The 16,090-nt window shown below is 47.6% G+C and overlaps 1 protein-coding gene across 4 annotated transcripts in view; it reads right to left on the reverse strand.

The window, feature by feature from the left end:
• The window catches only part of Vps53 (VPS53 subunit of GARP complex), a 151,400-nt gene that overhangs the window by 34,881 nt on the left and 100,429 nt on the right, over window positions 1-16,090 (reverse strand). For all 4 annotated transcript variants that reach the window (XR_005090317.1, XM_028866779.2, XM_037200743.1 and 1 more), the window contains exons 14-17: window positions 10,134-10,376; window positions 8,647-8,794; window positions 4,828-4,910; window positions 3,837-3,915 (exon numbers count right to left, since the gene is read on the reverse strand). Coding sequence is in view for 3 of the 4 variants with exons in the window: in XM_028866779.2 (XP_028722612.1) it covers window positions 3,837-3,915; window positions 4,828-4,910; window positions 8,647-8,794; window positions 10,134-10,376 (553 nt within the window). In the remaining variant the exon portion in view is untranslated. The remainder of the gene's footprint in view (window positions 1-3,836; window positions 3,916-4,827; window positions 4,911-8,646; window positions 8,795-10,133; window positions 10,377-16,090) is intronic.

A 16,090-nucleotide genomic window follows, 5' to 3' on the forward strand; every position in this document is an offset into this window, starting at 1 on the left:
ACGTTAAACTGGCAGATACGGAAAGTCACGCAGCAGTGCCTGGAATGGTAACATGGAAGCTACCTGGAGATTCAGCAGTTCCTCTCCTGGGTGTGCACTAAAGAGAACTGAGAACATACACTCACACAGATGTTCACATCCTTGCTCACACTAGCTGAAAATAACGCTAACAAGGAAATAATGGAACATCACTCGGCCATGAAAAGGGACGGACTCGAGGCTGCATAGGCAGTTCAATAGTACAGCACACGCTTGGCATCTGAAGGTCTTGGGTTCAACCACTAGCATTGTTTAAAAATGGAGCATGTCCATGTGTAGAGGTGCACATCGTTAATCTTAGTACCATGGAGACAGAGCAGGTAGATCTCTTGTGAGTTTAAGGGCAGCCTGGTCTACATAGTAAGTTCTAGGCCAGCCAGAGCTACACAGCAATACCTTTTTGAAAAAAAGCAAACAAACAAACAAAACTCACAAAAACACAGCAAAACCAGAAATGTGCAGTACCGACACATGGCACCCCACGAATGAATCCTGAACACTGAAGTGAAGGAAGGCCAGCAGGAAAAGCTACCCACAACCATGGGTAAAGTGTCCAGACAGTAATCTACACAGACAAGAAGGAGACTGATGGCTGCCAGAGAAAGGGTGAGAGTTGTGAGGGGCTGAGAGGTATGGGCTTCTTTCTAAGGTGATAAGGGCACTCTGCATTGAAACAGTCCTGACGGCATTAGGGCCTCATGTGTGCACTACATTCTATTGACTTGGACCCTTTAAGGGGTGAACTGTGCTCTGGGATTTGTTTGGGTTAGTTTTTTTGTCAACCCGACTCCAGGTTCTTGTTGAGTTCCTACACTGACTTCCCACAGTGATGGAGTGTGACCTGAGAGTTGTAAGTACTTTCCTCCCCAAGTTGCTTGTGGTCATGGTGTTTGGTCACAGTAATAGAAACCCTAACTAAGACAGGAATTATTACACCTTAACTTTTAAAAGGGGGACAGATATTCAAGCTTGCTCTTAAAAAGGGTACACTTTTTGGAAAAGACCACAATGGGAAGAGAATTCCAAGCAGAAAGGTCAGAGTGAGGGAGGGCATGGAAACTGCCAGAAGGCAGAACACACTCAGGTCAGTGGGACTGCCTCAGACCTGGGGTGCAGGGTGTTTTCACAGGAGCAGTACAAACTGCACAGACAAGGGATCCAAGGTATTGACAGGAAATATGGCAACTTATTTATTAATTATTAAGCCTTATATGGCAACTGAGGAGAACCCAGAGCTTGCCTTGGCCTTCCAGGACAACAATGTGACCAGTTGCTGGGCTCCGGCCACCTTGTCCCGGAGCCTCCTTCCCTATCTCAGACCCAGCCCCAGCTCTGCCACACTGGAGCCCACTCCACACTGTCCTCACTATTTAGGAAACACATCTATTTAGTCTACTGGTTATTTTGAGTTTTCTCCCAGCACAGCATGAACTTGAAGACAGCCTTGTCTGAGTCCAGAATACTCTGTAACTTCCTAAGTGAATGAGATTGGTAATTTTAACAAAAAATGACTTTGCTAACTTAAAAATCTTTGGTTTCTACTGCAGGCCTGTTTGGAACAGCCTTCCCATCACAAATTCCTTCAAGAAAACTGGACCATGTCCTACCCCTGTTGGCTTCTCACATGCCGACTGTTGGATTCTGCTTTTCTCCTATGCTCCCGACTTCCTGTCACTCCCACCAGTTCTCTGCATTCTGCTCCCATCTCCTGCCTCCACCCACGGGATGCAGCACCTGCAGACAATGTCTATATGCCTTTCCCAGCCGTGTGCTAGGCAGAGTTCAAGCTGGACTAGTCAACCAGCAGCAGTGATGGAACCAGAGACAGACATAATCACCATCACAGAGGTTTGAGGAAACCCCACGAAACAGGACGCAGACACTAACAGGGGGCGCATGTGGAGTCAGTCCGTGACCACTGCCATGGTTACTTTAGTCACATGGATCTCATTTTGCTAGAACTCCAGAAGACTCAGACAAAAAGGAATGGCCTTCCAACTGCTATGCTCCCAAACCTATGGTTTTCCTGTGATATAAACACAAGACTCTGGAGGTGTGGTTGATATTTGATGGTGTGCATCTGGGGAGAAGTGGATGGTGAGGAAGGGGAACTTGAGGGAAGTCTGCCTAATGAACTGACAGTTCATATAAGCAACACCTGGAGTGTTAAACCCATTCCATGTGTTATTTTACTGAGAAAAAAAGAGATTCCACTCTTCCTTTGGTCAGTGTGAAAATCTTTTGGCAGCTGCGTTCCGGGCTGTGGTGTGTGGCGGTTCAGGAGATGGCAGCTGGAATGGATCAAACTCAGGATGCGCAGAATGTTTGCCAGCAGTGAGGGACTAGCTGGAGCCCAGGAAACGAATCCTCACAGTCCCCTTCTTTAAGAGAACAGACTAGCCTCCAGCTGCCTGCTTACAGTGTGTGGCTGGGGATCCCGGCTGGGCACAGGGTTGGCCTTGAGAACAGGAGTTCTGGAACATCAGCTGCTTCTCAACTTCCTACTTCACTCCTTAAAACCCCAAAGCCAAAGTTTTGGTTTTAATTCTATTTTTGTTAAATAGTTATAATCTACTATGAAACCAAATGCGTCCTTCCTGAGGCATGGCATTCCTCTTGTCAAGAGGGAGGAGCCAAGGCTCTCTGAGCACTTGACTGGCACCACCAGGCACTCACCACTGTCCACTCTCACCGCTCTGGGAGGAGGCCAGCCAAATGCATTTCACACAGAGGAGATGGGGCTGCACAGATTTAGTCATCTGTGCAGTACTCTCAAAAGAAAAACTAGAAAATGTAGGTCTGTCTGATCCCAGGGTCCAGGTTCCTCCCACTGCCCTCTGTCATAAATTCTGCCTAGTTTCCCCCAGACAAGTGAGTCTTCCAAGACTCCATGACGAGATAGGTGTTGGCAAGCTTTTTCTGGACAGGGTCAGCTAGTCAATGGTTTTGCTTTGTGTGCTCTAAGGTCTCTGTTATGACCACTAATGTCTAGTTTCAGCACAGACCAGCCATTGATGGTACATAAGTGAATGAACATGGCCATGTTGCACTAAGACTTCCAGAACAAGTGGTGGGCCACAGTTGGCTGCAGGCTATGGTTTGTTATCCCTTGCTCTACGAGGCTTGTTGGGCTTCAAAATCAACAAAGAATTGCCTACTTTCTACTTAATCAATAAATATGAAGTCTTCAATATGGTCTAGAGCTATAAGGAATACTCTTGTTCTTTTTTGAGACAGGGTCTTCCTGTGTAGTGCAGGCAGCCTTGAACTTGAAATCCTCTTGCCTCAGCCTTCTAAATCCTGAGATTATATGCAAGAGTCACCACACATTCCTCAGGAATTTACACTCTTTGGGGAAGAAAAGGCAGGCATATAAAACCCCAAATAGCAGCACATGATGAGTGTCAAAGGGGTCATAGGCGGCTGAGGGTACATTAGAACCAGAGTCCACTATGTGATCAAATGACCTAATCACCAAAGCTCAGGAAGAACCGGAACCTCTCAGTGGGCAAGACTGAGCAAAGAGTCGGGAGTCACAGGTGTAGAGCTCACCAAACTGCTCATCCGGCAAGAACAGGCAGGGTCCAGCAGGAGCTAGATGTTGGCCCAAGAACCCATCTCCTGAGGACTCACCCCAACCCCCACCTGGCAAAAGGCCAGCAACAGCCAGGTAAAGTGAGCCTAGCAGGAACTCTGGGAGGTCGCCCCGGTGCCTCAGCTGACACTAAGCAGAGTCTGAACACATGAGGGAAGGCACGTGGGTCATTCTGGTAGGAGGCCAGCTCCTAACACCTTACCTTGCTCATGGCAATCAGGGCAGGATCACAGGCTGCATCCAGATCCTGAACCAGCAGCTGGATGCTGCTGGAGATGACACTGTAAAGAAACAAACTGTGTCACTGCTCCAGAAGTGACAGCGTGGTGGACAGTCACTGCTCCAGAGAGGGACAGGGTGGTGGACAGTCACTGCTCCAGAGAGGGACAGGGTGGACAGTCACTGCTCCAGAGAGGGACAGGGTAGACAGTCACTGCTCCAGAGAGGGACAGGGTGGACAGTCACTGCTCCAGAGAGGGACAGGGTGGACAGTCACTGCTCCAGAGAGGGACAGGGTGGACAGTCACTGCTCCAGAGAGGGACAGGGTGGACAGTCACTGCTCCAGAGAGGGACAGGGTGGACAGTCACTGCTCCAGAGAGGGACAGGGTGGACATGGTCACTGCTCCAGAGAGGGACAGGGTGGACAGTCACTGCTCCAGAGAGGGACAGGGTGGACAGTCACTGCTCCAGAGAGGGACAGGGTGGACAGTCACTGCTCCAGAGAGGGACAGGGTGGACAGTCACTGCTCCAGAGAGGACAGGGTGGACATGGTCACTGCTCCAGAGAGGGACAGGGTGGACACGGTCCCCATAGGTGTTTCGGCATGTGTGCAGAATTTAAATTTGTCATCTCTTTATGAAATCTTGGGTTTTTACACTAACAATGGAGGAACAGCTGACTCTTAATGTAATGTTCTTATTTGGGTGTGTCTTATCCAGTTAGGAGCCAAACTTCCATGGCTACTCCCATAATTGCCAACCCTAGCGTCCCTTTGAGTTCTGCTCGGAAGCATCTGTAGTAAACACTTGTTTAAGTCAGAATGAGGAGGAGGAAGAGGAGGGAGAACAGGGCACTGCTTCTCATGGCTGGTGGAGACAGCCCAGGGAGCGCCTAGATTCTGTAGGGACAAAAGCACACACTGCCTGTGAAGAAGAAAGGTGGGCCTGGAGCAAGGCCTGGAAGGTACGTACGTGCTGAATGTGTCCATTTCTCCCGTGAGATTAATTCGCTCAGTCAGACTGACATCAACTTTTTCTTTGAGTTTTTCTTCCAGCTGTTCGAAAAGGGATAAAGCAGAAGCATGTCCAATGGTTACCCAAAGGCGTTCCATACTACTAATTGAGGCTCAAAAGGGATGAGGCAGACAGGTCCAGACACAACAAGAGCCACATTTGATTCTCACCGGATGTGAGGGAAGTCCCATTACCCTCACTTCATAGATGAGGACTGCAGTAGCCCACCCAAGACAGCAGGTGGTAGGGCCAAAATCAGCTGCCTAGAACCCAGCCCCTTTGGCCCCACACTGGGCTTACTTCCAATGACGGATCAGTGGCTCCTGTGGTTTGCCCTCCACAGGCTCCTGCTTTGAGTGGCTGGTCCCTAGTGGCGGTGCTGTTCTGAAGGCTGCGGGGCCTTTATGAGACAGAGACGTCAGAAGCTGGCTGAGGGCTTCTCAAAGTTACAGGAAAGCCCTGCTTCCTGGCCACTAGCATGCAAGGAGCCTCTGCTCATGCAGACAGAGCCAGGAGCACGGCCTCCTCCCCACTGTGAGACTGCAGGAACCTCTCCTCCCTTTAGTCGTCCCTGTGAAAGCTAACACGTCTGGTCTCTCTGCACACCCCATCAAATGCAGCCTCACTCACCAGTGCTGAGAACTTTTAATGTGAGTGACAGCAAAGTCAGCAGGAGCAGTTGACAGTGTGTCTACAGCCACTACCTTGCCAAGGTGCCAGATGTCTCAAGTGGTGAATTAGAAACACATCTTCACCTGGTCAGTTTAGGGCTTAGGACTTAGGGCAGGAACACTCACATACTCCTGAGCTTTGGAGAAATATACAATTGATCAGAATCTGGGAGGACCTAAAAAGTGCCCTAGGAATCGATAAATCCTGTACTTCTAAATCAGTCACACTCACTCTAAGGAGATGAATGCTCTGTCATTAAAATCTAAAGTGCTCCTAGAGGGCGGGAGAGATGGTTCGGTTCCCGGCACCTACACGGTGGCTCACCACAACCTGCAACTCCAGTTTCGCAGGATCTATCACCCTCTTCTGGCCTCCATGGGCACTGCATGAATGTGGTGCACACAAATCACATAGGCACATACACATACATACTAAAAAACTTAAAAACAAAAGTGTTCTTAAAGGTGTACAGATGAGGGTAACCTTTTTAGAAGGCAATATAAACTGAACCTGGCAATTTCACATTTAGAAATGTATTTTTATGAGAATAAAATATGAGAATAATGTACAGAGCTATGCAAGGATTCTAGGCAGCGTTTAATTCCGCCACTACTTCTGGAAGCCTGTTTTGTGCCAGGCTGTTTAAAGGGGTGAGGGGCCAGTCGGAGAACTCAATAGGTCAGATGCTGTATCTGTAAAGTTCTATAGGAAGGGGTTTTTATTACTGGAAACCTGGAGGTAGGCTACATGGACACCGATGAGGAGGATGAGACAGTGTGCACATGCCCCCGTGGCCTCGGCTGTTTCACTGTGAGCGTGACGTGGGTCCTGTCTACCTTCCTGGCTTCATCTCGCTATTTCAGCCTTGCCTCCAGCATTGCAGTTTCGGGGTCTTCGTCTCTGAGGACCTTCACACTCCATACTTCCCTGGCTCACTCTCCTGACCTGGCCCCCACTTCCCTGTCCTTCCAGCTCCTCTCTTGGCACTTGTTTCTCCTCCCACACTTACCACAAAATGGGAGTGAGCCCTGGCTTGTTCGCTTGCTATCTGTTTTTCATCAGTCTGGGTCTCCTGACAGAAACATGCCTGTCCTCTCTGTGCCATAACCAGAGGCAGCGCCCGGTGCAGGAAGTGTCTGGTAAAGCTCTCTTGAAGCTCAGGGAGACCCTGAACTTCTGAGTCTCCTCTTCCACCTCCCAAAGATGGGGATTTCAGTACAAGTGTGCACCATCATCCCCAGTTTATGGGGAGCTAGGGATGAAACCCAGGGTTTCATGCATGCTGGGCAAGACCTGGACCAACTGCGCTGTATCCCTAGCCACCCTACCCCCTCAGCCTGGAATCAATCATTTCTCCAGGAATCTCTGCTTCTTCTAAAGGAACATGGCATTCAGACATCTCATAGGTGGCTAAGAATACACACTTTTTATAATCAGTAAGATGATTTTCATTAAATTAAAAACGATGGCTGCACAAGTCATCAAAATGGTCTCTGGTTTACTCACACTTCTAAAATACCTAAGAATCTGTTCTAGAAACACAATATAAAACTTTTCAGATACCATATTCAGAAAGATGGTTTTGTAAGCAAAACTTTAAAGCAGTATAAATAAATACCAGGGCTGTTATTAAATATCCACTAATCCTTTAATGGAATATTATATAGTCATAAATAGTAATAATAATAAAGATAATTTAGTAACAGAAGAATGTTAAGACACTAACACTAACAATAAAAGGATATAAAAGTGAACTAAGATAACTGCATACAAAACTGTTTATAAAATAACTCAAGCTGCTAATGTGATTTATTTGAGGGTGATGGCATTAGGAGTAGGTTTGGTGTGTGTGTGTGTGTGTGTGTGTGTGTGTGTGTGTGTGTTTAGGAAGAGATTTTTATTAGGTCTATTCTTAAGTAAAGTGCTTAAGAAGAAGTGAGACACAGCTGGGAATGCGGGCCAGGTTCTGGAAGGAGTCCTAAGTGCAGTGTTTAGTTCGTATGCTACTTTGGTCGCTTTACTTTTAAGATTCTGTATTAAAAGTCTGGCATGGTGGCGCATGCCTTTAATCCCAGCACTCAGAAGTAAAGCCAAATGGGTCTCTGTGAGTTCTGGACCAGCCTGGTCTACACACTGAGATCCTGTCTTTCTCATTCACTCTAAACACCTATCTATGTTCCACATGAGGGAATCTGGGGTGTGTGCATGTGTGTGCGTGTACTTGTGTGTACGTGTACGTGTGCGTGTGCGTGTGTGCATGTGTGTGTGTCTGGCTCCAAGGCCAAAGTGGCCTTCAAGTATGTACATGTGACCATGCCCCAAAGCAGAGCATGCTACTGCCTTGGTCTCGGCATCTGGGCCCAGCTTGATGACCCTCAAGGAGTCTGCTGGACACTTCCTGAGTTCGCACCCTGGCACATAGGGGGTCCAAGCTGTCATGTCTGAACTGCTCCTTGTGACTGACTTCTTAGATGCTTAGGAAATAAGCATCAACGTCAGGAAAAGCAGGGCTCTTTCTTGCTCCTAGCCTCAGGGGGATCACAGGCCAAATGGGGAAAAGAGCCTCTAACCCTATGGAGGGCTGAGTAGCAAGTTACTCTGGCTCCTCCTCGGCAAAGCTAGGTTGCTGAACTGCCTTCCGGGGCTCCAGCAGAGGCCTTCCTTCCCCTTCTGCTTCACAGTCAACATCTCAAACAATGGTTGTTATGGTGGACAGAGAATGCCAGAAAATGTCAGGAGACGCACAAAATCTTGATAGACTTTGCTTATTAACATGCTAGAATGGAGTCACTGGGTGACTCACCCACCAAAGGCTGGGCCTGGTACCCTAGAGGGCATTTATTACTGCTTTTCTCCTGAGGGACCCTGTGCTACTGGCCTACTTTGAAGAGGTCCTGCCTGGTTGGTAGCTTACATAACTTGAGGGTGGAGGCTGTAAGATGGCTGCTGGGTCATCTCTGAGTCCACGGTGAGCTTTTTCCTGTGAAGTGGCCTGCCCAAGGTCAGTTTAGTGGAGCTTAGTGGAGCTCTTGGGCTCCACTCCAGCTCTAGCTGAGCGCCCCATGATGGCGGCAGCGGCGGCAGCATGCTCAGCTGGGTGCTCACCTGCTGGGTGGTGGCCAGACAGTACTCGGCTGTGCTGAGGATGCTGCAGATGAGGCACAGCTCCTCCAGAGTGAACCTGGCCACTTCAGAGCCCTCCTTCTCTTTGAGGAGGCTGCTGATGGTCAGTCCCCCGCTGCTGCTGCTGGTCCTGAGGAAAAGAACAGGAACTAGTCAGGCTGCAATTAGTAGTAGGAAACTAATTTGCTTCCTGAAGCTGTGCATTTTATGACAAAGCAGGAAGCGGAGGAAAGGCTGGCTACAGCACAAATAAATCGACATACAATGGGTCTCTTTGCTGCTCACCTTGACTGTCATCTGTTAGACCCTCTCACCCACAGGAACAGGAAGAGACAACGCCAAGAGAGCGCCACTGAGCAGTCAGTCCTGGGATGATCCCATTCTCACCAAGGAGGCTGGTCAGCCTACTGCCTTGCTTGGGATTCCCCGAGGTGCAGATCTCACTCACAGGTCATCTGTAGCACAAAAGCTGCTCCCCCACCCATCCTTCCCAGTTAAGACAGTACATGTGGACTCATAAGTGAACACGTGGAGAAAGACAGTCTAACAATGCACACGTGTGCCCGTGCCCACACAGGCAGATAGCAAAGGTGGACATCGGGTGTCTTCCTCTATCATTCTGTACCTTGTTTTTAAGATAGGATCTCTCAGGAAACCTGGAGCTTGCCAGAGCTGGCCTGACTGGCTGCCAGTGAGGCCCTGGAGTCCTCTGTCTCTGCCTCCTAGTTTTAGGATTACAAGTGAGTGTTGCCAATTGCAGTTTTTAATGTGGGTCCTGGGGACCTGAACTCAGCTCCTCATGCTTGTGCAGGAGACACTTTATCCACTCAGCCTTCTTCTCAGCCCCAGTACACCCACATCTTTAAACATAAGACTGTGCACACAGCACTAGAGGCTGTGGAAGATAACCAGGGGGGATTATCTTGTCTATCTGGCACTCAAGGCATGAACACACTGAACAGGCTGGAGCAACATTGCCTCTGCTACTGAATACCTTTTTTTTTTCCTGTGTTGAGCCCATGTGCACTGTGTACATACGTATAACAGGCCCAACTCAGTGATGCACTGTGACCTACACTGGTGGATGGGGACCGTGCCTGCTGACAGTCATGGGCAGCTGTGCATTGTCATTAAAGTGCGTCAGGCCCTTGGGAGCCCAGAAGGAGTGTTTTCCTCCTTGACATTCTCTTAGCAGCTCAGTAAATAACCCCAGAGTGGCTTTCTTTAAAGACTCCCATATTGCCAGGCAGTGGTGGCGCACGCCTTTAATCCCAGCACTTGGGAGGCAGAGGCAGGAGGATCTCTGTGAGTTCGAGGCCAGCCTGGGCTACAGAGTGAGTTCCAGGACAGGCTCCAAAGCTACACAGAGAAATTCTGTCTCAGGAAGAAAAAAAAAAAAAAAAGAGTTCCATATTTAGGGATGTTGAGAGTCTTACTTCCCTGCTGAGAGTGAGGAGAACAGGACTCACTTAGGCAGATTGCCGGAGAGGATCTTCCAGGCGTATTCTCGGAGGTACTTCTGGAATATGGTAGTCAGGGCGATCATGGGCTCGCCTGTGCTGAGCTGTGAGCACTGCACCATACACTTCTTGTAGTAGACAAAGAGGTCAGCGCAGCTGGGGAGTACAGCACCCCCTTCGTCAGTGTTAGGCTTTGGTGGGCCCTGGGCTTTGAAGTCTGCCACAAATCGGTCTATCAGCTCGCTGAGGTTTCTAGAAAAGCAGAGATGTTGTTTCACTTGGCGAGATCAGGCAAGGGTGCTGTCTGCAGTGGGCACAAGTAATTCTCAAGTGCTGATTCCTGGTGCTGCCCAAACTTACAAGTGGGTGCATTTACCCATGTCACCACTCACCTCCCTGCTAAAAAGGTGGCAGCAATAAAGTCTGACATTTGTACCCTGCTTGGTTCCAAGGCATTTCATCACCACGTCCAAACCCAGGGCCCCATGGGAGACACCACACTGCTGTCCTCTAGAAGGTGAGAAAGCCAACACCTAAAACTCTGTCACAAACCTGGGGACAGAGCTGAGTGGAGAACCTGACCATCAGCTGCCCTTTCCACAAACCATAGTCCTAAACACTGACGATGATGACCATTTCCTAAACACTTGTGGCGGCCCCAGAGTCCAGGCTGCGCTTTATAATCATGTCATGGAAGTCTTCAACATAACCTTCTGAGGTACCTACTTTACTACCCCCTTCTCCAAAAGCCAGGCGCAGAAAAGTTAAGCACCTTGTCCAAGACAAGCTGGGGAACCAGGACACAAACCCCAGCAGCCTGGACCCAAGCCTCATGCTTTTCACCAGCCTGTACGAAGGTTCTGGTAGCGGCAAGGTGTAAACATTGCCTGCCATGATGGTTGGAAATCCCTGGAATCCTTGAGTCCAAACAAGTCCTTCCTTCCTAAGATGTTTCTTCTAAATACCTTGGCACAACGGCAAGAAAAGAAACTAACACAAGTGAGAAAAACGCGGTCCAACTCAGAGCTTGCTTTTAATCTTTCGAGAAAGAGTCCTTCCTATGTGAGAAACTTTAGCATTTACCAAGCTGTTTCATAAAACTTACTTATTTTTAATATAATATTATTTCCTTTCATATTCTACACATGATTACTGGTATAAAGGCTAATACTTCACATGTTTATCATATAGAGAGAAATCTTGCTAACCTCGTAAGTTCTAATAAATTTAGTTTGTGAATAGAGAGATGTTGTTTAAAGACCAAATCCCTTCCTTCAGATGAACAGTTTTTTGTTTTTTCTTTTAACTTCCAGAATCAAAGATACAAAAATATCTTGGGGTAAGAGTGACTGGGAACAGCTCTAGGCCTGGTCACGGTGGTGATGGTGGCTGTGATCTGTCTCTGCTTTTGTCCCAGTCACCTGGAGTCATCAGGGGCTGGACTCTAGCAGGGCCATAACCACTGTCCTCTGCACAGCTCTGCTGTGTGGACAATGGGAGACCCCATTCTTGACATGTGGCACCTTTTTAACTTGCTGGCTAAGGCTACAAGAATCCAGCTGTGTTTTAAAACTATATTTATACAACAAGAAGAAAAAGGCAAGAACCACACACAGCACCGATTAGCAGAAATAGGAAACAATTGACATTTTACTCCAGTGCTTTTGTTATTCAAAGTTTATGACATCCAGATGTGGCTGCTTCACCCAGGCTAGGTCTCTGCCTGTGGAGAGAAGGGCCTCTTTAGTTGACCTTGGAAAATGTCTGGCCACACCCCCATTCTGTACAAACTCTTCCTGCCCTACTTTCCCATGGACCTTCACAACTCTCCGGCATGGCAGACCTCTGCTCCAGCCAGGTACCTAGGCCAGTCCCCTCTGTGGCCCCATTGCTGGGCCTTCACCTGTCACCTCCAGACCAAAGCACCTTTCTGCTTGCCTCCTAGGCCCAGGTCTCACTGCTCAACCCAGACTAATACCTGTTCTCTCAACTGGAACTCCAGCACCAGCCACCCACTGACATGGGATTTATTTATTTATTTATTTATTTTGGCTTGTCCATCTGTTTTGAGATGGGGTCTACTCTATAGCCCAGGCTGGCTTTGAAGTTATGACTCTCCTTTTGTATTAGCCTCCTGAGTGCTGGATGATAGTGTGTGCTATACACCTGGCTCTTACTAATGTTTTTTCCAGATAGGGTTAATCTTGTGATCATCCTGCCTCAGTCTCCCCAGTGCTGGAATGGCATGCATGTGTCACAGCACCTGGTTTTGGCACTTGAGTTAACACTTTTCCGGAGTGTGTGATGTGTCTAGCTGTTCTTATGCTGGTGCACAGTGGGGGCATGAATCAACACAGCCTGTTCCCTGGTCAGTGCTGTAATTCCATCGTACTGAGGACAGCACTCCAGCTAGCACCTGATGGAGAGGCAGCTGCTGCTTTAGAGCAGGAAGGTCTGCTCCTCTGTGTCCACTACTGGCTCTCCCTTGGGGGGCAGGTGTTTGTTCATGCTCCCTCAGTCCACTGTGCAGGCTGGTGTGCCAGGCTAACCTGCATGTCGGTTCCCAGAGCATGCTTAGCTGACCACCCTCCCCATTTTGTTCCTCGGGGCGGGAATAAAGTGGTACAGAAGCAGAACTAGACAGGGCTGGGGCAGTGGAGGAGGAGGTGGAATGGAGGGAAAGAATGCACTCGGTCTGCTGGGGAGTCTAATCTGCACACAGATGGTGCCAACAGAGGCAGGGTGGGCTCTGTAGTAATTTTACTGTGATCACTCATCTATCTTCAGCACTGTAACTATCCTCACCTACTTCCTACTTCAGAGTCAGCCTGATGAGGAAGAGTGCAATTAATCATGCTCACACAGCATGGAGAAATTGTTTACACACACACACACACACACACACACACACACACACACACACACACACACACACACACCCTCTAAAGGTTACATTCTGTGGACTGTCCACCTAGTTACTTTTGACATTGTTCTCTATTGCAGATGAGAAAGAAACCTGCTAAGGAAGCTTCCCTGTGTTCTCTTCCACTCCGCACCAGCATGTATCCATGTCCTACAAGACATGAGGTAATGAGCTTTGCAGAGGAAGAGTAGAAGATGCCCCAGTGGGAACCTGTGCATTCACTGCTTATGAAGGGCTGAGCCAGTCCAGCTAAAAGCCAACCACAACTCACCATGGGCAAGGCTCGAGGGCTGTAAGTGCAAGATACAAATAAATTTAACTTAAGGCTATCACTGCTTCCAGACATTTTGGCAAGGTCTTCATGTAGAATTAATGGAGAAAGACATTTGTGGCACAAGAATCTGTGGACTGGAACCACAAGGGAATCTTTTTTACCCCAAAGCAAGTACAATCAAGTAAGAGTTTACAAATGGTCAAGCCCTGCTCAGGGGCTGTGGAGTGTTGAGAATCTCTGAATGCTTAGATTATTCACATTTCAAGACAGTGACAAAATGCTAAGTCAGAGCAAGAGAAAATCTGCACCAGGTTCAGGGAGGGAACAAAAACATGCAGCCAGAGGTGAGAGGTAAACCCAGAGGGATTGGGAAGTCATCCTCTGCTACATAATAAGGTGAGGCCAGCCTGGGCTACATGATCCATAAACAAAGAGAGGTGAGTACAGACTACATGTGAGGGAGATGTGAAGGACAGGAAGAACTTGCTTGAGGGTGGAGATGCAAAGTAAAAATGTCTCACCTTGAATGTGGCAGTAACACCCCTCTGAATTCGCACTGAAATCCCTTCAGATCTTTATCTTTTTTTTGAGATTTTATTTATTTTATGTGAATGAGTGTGTGCCTGCATGTATGTCTGTACAACATGTGCATGCAGTACCTGAGTAGGCCAGAAGAGGGTGTTGGACCTCCTGGTATTGGAGTTATCAGTGCTGTAAGCCTCATGTGAGTGTAGCCAGCGCTCTTAACTGCTCAGACAACTCTGCAGCCCCTCGTATCTTTAAGGCTGCACAACACACTTTTGCCCCCTTTTCTTCTTGGTCTTTTTCTCCTATTAGCTTATAAGATGTGTTATAAATACAATCTCATTTATTCCTCCCAAAAGCTTTTATATTGAAGATGTTATTATCATTGTTTTAAAGGTGAAGAAACCAAGGTTGGTACTTGAAGTGTCTTTGCCTAAGGTCATAGATTGACTGGCACTGACTTGACTTCAGGTGTTCACTCTCCCACGCTTTGATCTCAGGTCTATGGAGCAATATGCAGATACATGCCATACTGCTGTTCCTGACTCCCTAGCTGAAAGAAACATCATAGATATGTGGTTTCTTTCTCTCTTCTCTGCAGCTTGAACTTTGCCCCAAGTACTGTGTGAGCATTTGCAGGCTTCACATGACACACTGTTGGAGTTCTGCTGGTTAAGTTAAGAATGCATAAGGAGTGAAGAGTGTTACAGAGTGGTATCAGTGCAGAGAAGGATTAAACAATGGAGGAGATTAAACAATCTTCATGGCAGGCTGGGCTTAGCATGATATTTGCTGGTGGATCTGCAGTTAGCATTCAGAAACAGTAAGTCAGGCTGGAAAGCAACGTAGCAGCAGCCCTGAGAGGAGATGGCCCAGGAGCCCCACATAGACTCAGTACGCGTGCTCTCAGGGCTGTGCACTTGGCTCTGGGGTGAGCAGTGGGGTTGAAGGAAACTGAGAGGTGGGCTATCTATGGACAAATGGAGGGAGCAAGTAAATGTAACACTTTTTACTGTTGTGTTATAGAAGGCAGTTATCAGCATGGGACCTCCTGTGCTCTTAGGTTAGAATGGGGGTCTTAGCATGAACCCACAGGCTTTAGTGTAAAGTCGTGTGTGGATGCATGAATGTTTATATAGACACAGCTCTCTCAGCTGAGTGCCTGCAAGCAGTGGCACCAGCAGCACCCAGCTCAGTCACACCAGAGCTTAGTATCTGCAGTTCCTCCACACAGAGGAAATGGGGAGCCTGGTTGCAAGCATAACCCTAGGGCTGGACTCAGAACGCAAGATAAGCCTGGTGCATTTTATTGTGCCAGAAAAAAAAGGGAGTATTGAGGAAATGATAGGGGCATGTAAAAAAGATGAAGAGCAGCTCGAGAGGCTCACACTGGCCCCATCTCGGGGAACCTGAGCACTCAAATGACCAATCCAGAGAGAAAAGGGCAATAGTGGGGGAACTGGCGGGGCCAGGCAAGGCCTGGAGACTGGTAACAGTACTGCACTGACTTAACTTCCAGGCTTTGTTGTTTGGGTTTCAAGACAGGACTTTGCTATGTAGCCCAGGCTGGCCCAGAAATTACGATCCTCCTGTCTCAGCATCTGAGTGTTGGATCATAAGCATCTGCCACTATACACACATCACGTGCCAGTTTTGATAATTTGCTATGGCTATGTAAGACATTAACATTAAAGAGAGTGTAGGGTATAGAATATGGGAAACCTGTATAATTTTTCTAAAAGTTTAAATCAATTCTAATATAAAGAAAAAAGGGTGGGAGATAATCTATTGAATAAAATCAGAATTTGTGAGCCATGTTCACACACACACACACACACACACACACACACACACACACACTCATTTTTTTTTAAAGTTCAGGTTATCTTTAATCCCAGCACTCAGGTGGCAGAAGCAGACAAATCTCTGTGAGTTCCAGACCAGCCTGGTCTATAGAGTAAGTACTAGGACAGCCAGGGCTACACAGAGAAACCCTGTCTCAAAAAAAAAAAAAAAAAAATTCAAGTCATCTTCAGCTATGTAGCAAGTTTGAGGCCAGCATACAATATATGAGATCTTGTCTTAAAATAAATAAATTATGGAATTAATTAAACACAACTGGTAAAAAGGAACATGACCCCTAGATTCAATTGGTAATAGAGATGAATGTGACTTTGAAGATTATACTATAGTTATGTAGACTAGGTCCGTCTAAGTTTTTACTTATTTTTAAAAGTCATTATT

Source organism: Peromyscus leucopus, chromosome 8b (assembly GCF_004664715.2).
Source record: "Peromyscus leucopus breed LL Stock chromosome 8b, UCI_PerLeu_2.1, whole genome shotgun sequence".
In the NCBI taxonomy this organism is placed as follows: Eukaryota; Metazoa; Chordata; class Mammalia; order Rodentia; family Cricetidae; genus Peromyscus; species Peromyscus leucopus.